The sequence below is a fragment of the Tinamus guttatus genome, unplaced genomic scaffold (genome assembly GCF_059628265.1).
Source record: "Tinamus guttatus ecotype Peru unplaced genomic scaffold, ASM5962826v1 Tinamus_guttatus_pri_ptg000403l, whole genome shotgun sequence".
NCBI classification, from domain to species: Eukaryota; Metazoa; Chordata; class Aves; order Tinamiformes; family Tinamidae; genus Tinamus; species Tinamus guttatus.
In genome coordinates, this window is record NW_028288937.1 from 1,383,611 (window position 1) to 1,392,023 (window position 8,413).

The following is an 8,413-nucleotide window of genomic DNA, read 5'->3' on the forward strand; positions in this document are numbered from 1 at the left end:
AGAAATTGCATACTCTGATGAAAAACCTGCACGTGCACCAGGCAGCACTGGGAAACAGCTGGGCTACTTGTTTTTGAGGTTCTGGAATGGGATGCCAGCACATGCAGAGACACGCTATGAGGCCTTCCTGTCATCGCATGGGACCTTGTGCAAACAAATCTAAGATAGAGCCTCTATCCCAGGAGCTCCCAATCTAAATAGACAAGAGAGATGAAAGAGTAGGAGAGGAAACATGTTTTCCTGCATGACGCCTTTTATTACCAAGAGAATGGAAGATTGTGTGAACCTATTTCTATTTACCGGCAGAGAGGAGGCAAACCTACAAGACCCTCTTGATATCAGATGAGAATATATCCAGATCCATGGAGCAACATAAAGATATTTCTCCCTTATAAGGTTCATCATCCTAATATAGAAACCTCCTGGAGATAAAGCAGAGCTGGGCATACAGCACAACCTATGCTCCAGGCACAGGGAATAAGTGTTGAGGCAAGAAATGACTTTTTCCTGGCATGACCCACTACAGATTGAACTGGAATGGCAATTAGAAGTTGAAGTGCTCATTTAATGTCAGTGATGTGTAAACTACGTTGCTATTGTTATTTTAGTGCCGATTTACATAATTGGCATACCCTGAAGTCACACTGCATGCACTTTAAGTTCATGCTAAAGAGTTGCAGGAAGTCATAAAATTAAACATTATCTGAAAAGGAATGCAACAGAGAAGTTACTACTCTTTGGAAGGATTTCATTTGGGTTGGTGTCCCATCTCCTGCCTGCAGCCACCTGCATGGCAGCAAGTGAAAAATCAGAGATTAACAACTCTTGGGACTTGTCTGTATGAAGCTTTACCAGCTCTTTAATTACACTGGTGTTGTCCCGAAGAGGTTTTGCTACACTGGTGTGCAAGTCTCTTTGCCAAGATTTCCTTCCAGGAGCACCACTGCACCTTAAATCAACCAAAGGCAACAGGGAAGCCCAAACAACAGGCTCCACAGGAGGAATTATCCCACTCCCAACTATGCCATATTCCTGCCTCCGACCAGTAAGTTTCCTCCCATGAAGGGGAAAAGCCGCTCCCCAAGGAGGAGCTGGTAATGGATCTCGCTTGTTATTGCTTTGAGTCCACCTCCGCACAGTAGTTCAGCGTTGTCAAAGGCTGTCTGCCTTTCGCGAACGAAGCCCCCGCTCGGAAAGGCCGACACAGGGCCCGGCGCTCCCCGCGAGGCCCCGGGGCCGCGGCTCTGGCCCGCACGGAGCAGGGGCGCGCGGGGCTCGGGCGCAGCGGCAGGAAGCGACTCGCCGCGGCGGGTGACGGAGGGCGGCCGGCTCGGAGCGGGCCCCGGTGCCGCCGTCCCGCGGAGCGGCGCCCTCCGCGCCGCCCTGCGCTGTGCCCCGCGGCGCGGCCCGGCCGCAGGTGCCGCGGCGGCTCCCGGCGGGCGCGCTCGGCGCCGGGCGGCCACTGGGGGGCAGGCGCGGCCAAAGAACCTCCGCCGCCCGCGCCCGCAGCCGCGGCCGCCCCGCGCGGGGCGGGGAGCAGCGGGGCGGAGCGGAGGGTCCGCGGCGGCCCCCGCTGCGCGGGGCAGCAGGGCGCCCCCGGCCCTCCGCCACCTCCCTCCATCCCGCCCGGATCGCCCCGGACGGCGGCTCCGCGGGCGCGGGGCGGGCGGTGGTGGCGGAGCGCGCCCGCCCGCCCGGAGCCGCCGCCCGCACCTGTCGGGAGTCCGCGCGGGGCTGCGCGGGCGGCGGCTGCGCCATCGCGGCGGGTCCCGGCCGGGCTGGCAGCACCGCGGGGAGCCCCGTCCTGTCCCGCCGCGTAACGGGCCGGCGGCGGCGGCGGCGGCGGCGGCGGCAGCGCGAGCCCCGCGGCGCCGAGCGCCGGTGCGGAGGGCGGGCGCGAGGGAAGGAGGGAGGGCGCGAGGCGGGCGGGAGGCGGCGTCTCCTTTAAAAGCCGTGCGGGGCCGCTGCGCGCTCCCACAGGGCGGCTGTGATTGGCGCGGGCCCGCGAGCCTCCGGGGTCGTGACACCGGCGCGCAGCAAAAAGGCCCGGCGGCGCCGGCCGCCTCTGTGCGTGGTGCGGGGCAGGGCCGGCAGCGGCGCGCGGAGCCCGCGCTGCGTGAGCTGCGCCGTCCCGTCCCGTGGTGCGGCCGCCCCACGCGGCCGGGAACCAGCTGCTCCCCACCCTCTTTTTTTTTTTTTCCCCTTCCCTTTCCTTTTTCCCTCCCCTCTTCCTCCTCCTCCTCCTCCTCTTTCTTTTTAAGGGAGCGGAGAAAAGTCAAGCTTCATCTCAATGTTGCTGCGGGAGTCTCAGTAAATGTCCGTCTCTCTGATGCTGGTGATGCAAAGGACATTTTTTTTTTTTTTTTTTGAAAGGAGCCTTTTAACTCCGTAGACACGTAGGCACCCATTCACGGGCAGGCACACGCACACAAACGCGAGGAGGAAGACGAAGAAGCAACAACTTTCTGATAGCTGCTTTTAAAAGGGAGAAACCTTTCCCTGGCTGGGACTTGCCTTCTGCCTCCCCAAACCAGCTGCTAAAAGTATGTTTCCGAGGCGGACTGTACTTCAGGGAACTTCAATTTTCTGCTCGGCAGCTGTAGAGGAGCAGCAGCGAAGTTTGGAGTAACACCAAGTGATGCGGGAAAAACAGCCCGAGAGCAGAGCACGCTCCTGCAGACCCGAGCCCCGCCGCCGCACACAGGTATCGCTCCGGCGCTCGCACGCCCGCTCCGAGCCGCCTCCGCACGATGCCCCCGAGGGCCACAGCGGAGGTGCCAGCGCCCCGCAAGAGCGAGGGGGGACGCGACAGTAATAATAATATCGTCAATAACGATAGCGCAGCGCAGAGTTTCACGGGGGCGCACAGTGTCCTGCCGGTTTGGCTCAGGACGTAGCAGGATTTTCCCCCTCTCCCTTTCACTCCGCCGAGAGCAGCCGCCTCCGCCGGGGAGCGGCGGGCGGGAGCGCGGGGCGCGAGCGGCGCGGGGAGATCGCGTTGCGGGGGCTCGGCGGCCGCCCCGTGTCCCGGGCAGCGGGTCGGGCCGGGCCGGGCCGTGCGAGGGGCGCGCACCTGCGCCGCTGCCCCCGGCCGCTCCGCTCGCCCGTCCCGTCGCCTTTGATCTCCCGCCGCGGGGACCTCGCGCCTCCGCCCGCCGCGCACCTGAAGCCTCCGTGCGCCGCGCGGCCCCGTCGCGCCGCGCACCGCGACGGGAGCCACCTGCGGCCGTGCCCGCCCGCTCCCCCTCCCTCGCTCCCCCCGCGCGGCGCCGTGTCCGCGCTCACTGGCTCCATCGCCTCCTCCTCCTCCGCGCAGGTTGATCATGGTTGCCGCGACGCGCTGCCTCCTGGCGCTGCTGCTCTGCCGGGTGCTGCTGGGCGGCGCGGCCGGCCTCATGCCGGAGGTGGGACGGCGGCGCTTCAGCGAGCCGGGCCGCGCCGCCTCGGCCGCGCAGCGCCCCGACGAGCTGCTCGGCGAGTTCGAGCTGCGCCTGCTCCACATGTTCGGCCTCAAGCGGCGGCCCAGCCCCGGCAAGGACGTCGTCATCCCCCCCTACATGCTGGACCTCTACCGCCTGCACGCGGGGCAGCGCCTGGGCCAGCCGCCTGCCCTGGGCTACCCGCTGGAGCGGGCCGCGAGCCGCGCCAACACCGTGCGCAGCTTCCACCACGAAGGTAGGCGGCGGGCGCGGGGCGGCCCTGGCTGGGGGGCGGCTGGGCGCGCCATGGCGCCGAGGGGCCCGGGACGCCGGAGAGGAAAGGGAGGAGGAGGAGAGGAGCGGGGCGAGCTGCGGCCCCGGCTGCCCGCGCTCGGCCGCTGGTGAGACGCGTCGAGCCGCGTTGTGCGGGAGCGCTCGTGGCTCCCTGCGGGCATTCCGAGCTCCCGGTTAGGGGACGCGGCAGTTGCAGTTCGTGTCCTGACGCACTTACCCCTTTCCTCCTCCTCCGCCCTTATCCGATGAGAGGATCTTGTTTTATTTATTTACCCTGTGAAAACAGACCTGCTCCAAACCAAGCCTTCCCACAGATAGCTTTACTCTTGTGAGGCCAAGCACTCTTGTTCACTACGGAGATGGGGTCTCCCAGAGTTTTCTAATCCTTATTTAATCCTCGTGGGAGATCAATGAAATGATCAATCACAGTGTTTCCTCAGCAGCTGTTCGCCCTGCGCTGAGGAGCGCCTCAGCCCCGAGGCTGGTAAAAGCCCCAGTGGTGGTTTTGAGATGCCCCCAAGGCCTCAGGTAACCTAGCCAGCCTCTCAGCACGATGCCTGGACCCCCAGCACTTGGCAGTCCTGGGGCTCATCCACCCCATTCTTGATGGGCCCTTGGCCCTGTGATGCTGGCTCCCACCTCAGCAACACGCCAGGTGCCCTTGGCTGCCTGATGCGCCCGCTTGCCACTTCAGTGGCTTGCTGCATGCAGGCGAAAGACATTATCCTGGAAAGGAGGCTCCCTTGGAAAACATTGTGTTTACATCTTCTTGCCCTCCTCTAGTGATGGGCTTAGCTGCCCCGCTCGCCTGCACCGCGGCGCTAGCTGTGGCACAGACCAGCCCATGGGGTGAGGGACCTGCGTGTCACTCGCCTGCTCTGGGGAAACGCTTCCCTGTGCTGAAAGCTGCTGGTCTCCAGGGTATCAGTCTGGGGTCTCACTGGAAAAGTGAGCAAAAGTGAGGAAAGTGCCATTTTCCCAGCCCTTACTCTCAAGCGGTTATTAAAAAAAAAAAAAATCTGTAATGTAAATGCTTCTGATGACAAAGAAGTTAGCCTAAGATAAGTGGATGTACTGCTCTGTGGAGAGGTGTGTGATGAAGGGGATGAAGGGTGAAACGTAGCCTGGCACCGTTAGTCTGTGTTCCTCTGTATGGAGAGTAAACACTTAGCAATGAATGGGGAAAATCCTGTGCCCAGGTGGTTCATGCAGAGTACTGCGGAGTGTGCCCGAACATGGTAGGCAAAGGTCTAAGCCAAAGAGGAGCCGTGAGGGCAAACTTTGTAACTTGTAGGCGGATGTAGAAATCTGCGATTTTAAGTAGCGTATAGCCAAGTACTCAGTAGCAAAAATTCTTTTTGGGAGAAGGGAGATTCTCTAATTTTCACAAAATGCTAGAAGAAAATCACTTGTGTGAAGAAAATCACAGTCATTTCATTGAGTTCTGACTCTGTGTTATTGAGCAAATGAAAGCTCAAGTTTGCTTTTAGGTCTGCTCCTGAAATATTGTAAAGCTGAACATTTCCTTATGCGAGAAGTTTTACTAAAATCAACAGGGAATAATTATAGCAATAAGAATTGCCTGTACCAGTCAGGTTTCACTTAAGAAAATGAATGGTTCTCCAGTAAACTTGGTACCAAAATTAAAAGTCATGCTTTTAGAAAGATTTGCTGTGGCTAGTGCTTGTAATTTCTTTAATAGCTATCACAACAACATCCTTCCTAGATATATTTTACTCTCCCTCAAGTTCCAACCAGTTATATTGAGTGAAAGGGGAGGCTGGTGTGGAGGTGAGGGAAATCTTTTTGCCTTTTAAAAGCTTCTCTTGTTGGGAAGCAACTTTGTTTCATTATCATTTTACCACCCATCAGCTTTAGGAGTTGAACCATTCTGTGGTTGTTTAGGGCCCTTTTGAGTAAAATTAGGGCGTGCTTAGTAAAATGCCTCTACAGCTGTCGAGTTTGTGGTCTCTAATTATGATACAAAAATGCATAAATTAGGATTCGTAAGTCAACTAAACTGGGAGTAGTAGTTTTTTTTTTTTTTTTTGGAATGGCCTTTAAGGGATAGATGTTAAAGCTCTATTCTTTAAAAGAGCAGAAATGCAATAATTACCCTAAATCCTCAATCAGTTTTAATTATTCTCATCAGACCTCCACTAACTATTGCACTAATGTCTTTCTCACTGATGTCCTTGAATTCCAAAGTAATGCTTTGTGTTTCTTGCCATTTATTATAACCACCTGGAATGCAGAGCACCAGTATTCAATCAAAATGCATAACAATGAACGAAGCACTTTTAACTTCATGCTATATGTGCCTGTATAAATAAACAGAAGGACAAGAGACACACTGTTTTCCATTGGAAACTCTTTCAGATCTTGTGTGTCACAAGTGTTAACTGTCATTTGAAAGTTGCCAGCATTGGTTGTATCTGAGCGGTTTATTGCTTGTCTCGGTCCCTGATTTTTTTTTTCTCTCTCTTTAATCAAATTAGAAGTTTTGGAAGAACTGCCAGAAACAAGTGGGAAAACAGCACGTCGTTTCTTCTTTAATTTAACTTCTATCCCTAATGAGGAATCTATCACCTCAGCTGAACTCCAGATTTTTCGGAAACAGGTGCACGGAGCCTCCGAGAATAACAGCAGCTACCATCACCGAATTAATATTTATGAAATTATAAAGCCAGCCACAGCCACCTCTAAGGACCCTGTCACAAGACTTTTGGACACCAGGTTGGTGCATCATAATGCAAGTAAATGGGAAAGTTTTGATGTAACGCCAGCTGTAATGAGGTGGATTGCACATGGACAACCTAATCATGGGTTTGTGGTAGAGGTGGTTCACTTGGACAAAGAGAACAGTGCCTCCAAGAGGCACGTTAGGATTAGCAGGTCTTTACATCAGGATGAAGATAGCTGGTCTCAGCTGAGGCCATTATTAGTAACCTTTGGGCATGATGGCAAGGGACACCCGCTTCATAAAAGAGAAAAGCGTCAAGCGAAACACAAACAGCGTAAACGCCACAAATACAGTTGCAAAAGGCATCCGTTATATGTGGACTTCAATGATGTGGGGTGGAATGACTGGATTGTGGCCCCACCGGGGTATAGTGCCTTTTACTGCCATGGGGAATGTCCTTTTCCACTGGCAGATCATCTAAACTCAACAAACCATGCCATTGTTCAGACTTTGGTCAATTCAGTGAATTCCAAAATCCCTAAGGCTTGCTGTGTGCCGACAGAACTGAGTGCTATTTCCATGCTCTACCTTGACGAGAATGAAAAAGTTGTATTAAAGAACTATCAAGATATGGTTGTGGAGGGTTGTGGGTGCCGCTAACACAGCAAATATATTAGACGAATACAAAAAAAAGCTGACACTTTAATATTTCCCAATGAAGACTTTATTTATGTAATGAAATGGAAAGAAAAAAAAACACAACTATTTTGAAAATATATTTATGTCTACAAAAAGTTGGGAAAACAAATATTTTAATCAGAGAAATATTCCTTTAAAGATTTTTAAATGTATTTTAGTTGTACATTTTATATGGGTTTAACCCCAGCACATGAAGTATAATGGTCAGATTCTTATTTTGTATTTATTTACTATTATAACCACTTTTTAGAAGAATAGCTAATTTGTATTTATATGTAATCAAAAAGAAAAAAAATATAGGGTTTGTACATAATTTTCCAAAATTGTAGCTGTTTCAATTGTGTGTATTTAAGTTGAAAAGAATACATGGAACGTTACTATGGCAAAGTGCATAGCACATTTGCTTTCTGCTCTGCTACTGTTAAGGTCACAAGTTCAAGTCCAGAAAAAAGTGGATAATCCACTCTGCTGACTTTCAAGATTATTATATTGTACAATTCTCAGGAATGCTGCAGGGTGGGCTGTCCAATCCATGAGAACTGGCATCCTCTTTAGGTGGAAGATTTGGATAAGAACCAGACATTGCTGATCTAGTATAAATACTGCTATTCCCAACTAATTTGCAGTGTGAATATAAGAAGGGCCAATAGAAATCCTGGGGGAGGTGGGGGTGGGAGAAGACTGAATCCTTTCTAGACCTGCAGAAAAGTGAATGTTTGATGTTTCCTTTGAAAGTCCTTCCTCTAAAAGTCCTGGCCAAATATGGAATAATAAAAATTAAAATGTCACTATTTTTTTGTGATTATGTATGCTAAAGAGGAATAATTATCTTATTTGTACTGGCCTGTGTCTTTAACAATTGGAAAGACATTATATATTTTCTTAGCTCACTTCTGTGGAGTGTTATAGTGAAATTAATCTGCAGTTTTTGCCCTCCGTACAGCAAAATGTTGTCATATGTCGTCTCCTGTCTAACCTCAGCTGCTGGTTTTGCTGTTTTGCAGATTAGCTTGTCTTCCTTTCCAGGGTTTTCTGTTCAAAAGCATTTCTTTTCCAGTTCTTTAAATATTTTTTAAGATAATAAATCATAGAACTCTGGTATTTTGTTCTGAAAAGTGCGGTCTGTATGAAAAAAATGGTTCAATTGTGCAGTGGTCACAAGGATAACCTGTGTTTGCATCTTTCTCTTTTTAAATCCTTTGCATGAAGGGCAAAAGCATGATTTGCAGCCGGAAAGCACAGCATTAAAGCTCACACTCACTGTACTTGCTGTATCTTGCAAGGCTGGGGTGGCAGTCTGCTAGCGAGCCGCAGAACG

At 52.4% G+C, this 8,413-nt stretch overlaps 1 protein-coding gene across 1 annotated transcript; it reads left to right on the forward strand.

Annotated features, from left to right (window-relative positions):
* The first annotated feature begins 2,356 nt into the window (after nucleotides 1-2,356).
* BMP2 (bone morphogenetic protein 2) lies at nucleotides 2,357-8,196 on the forward strand. The gene is made up of 3 exons (XM_088531287.1): nucleotides 2,357-2,704; nucleotides 3,317-3,675; nucleotides 6,212-8,196. The coding sequence occupies exons 2-3, from the start codon at nucleotides 3,324-3,326 to the stop codon at nucleotides 7,054-7,056; spliced, it is 1,197 nt and encodes a 398-aa protein (XP_088387413.1). The 5' UTR covers nucleotides 2,357-2,704; nucleotides 3,317-3,323; the 3' UTR covers nucleotides 7,057-8,196.
* The last annotated feature ends 217 nt before the right edge of the window (nucleotides 8,197-8,413 follow it).

What these genes read in the sequence shown, in the direction of transcription:
- BMP2 (XM_088531287.1), top strand. Translation starts at nt 3,324, where the DNA reads ATGGTTGCCGCGACGCGCTGCCTCCTGGCGCTGCTGCTCTGCCGGGTG. An exon ending in GCGCAGCTTCCACCACGAAG is followed by an intron (nt 3,676 to 6,211) that starts GTAGGCGGCGGG and finishes TAATCAAATTAG; the next exon opens with AAGTTTTGGAAGAACTGCCA.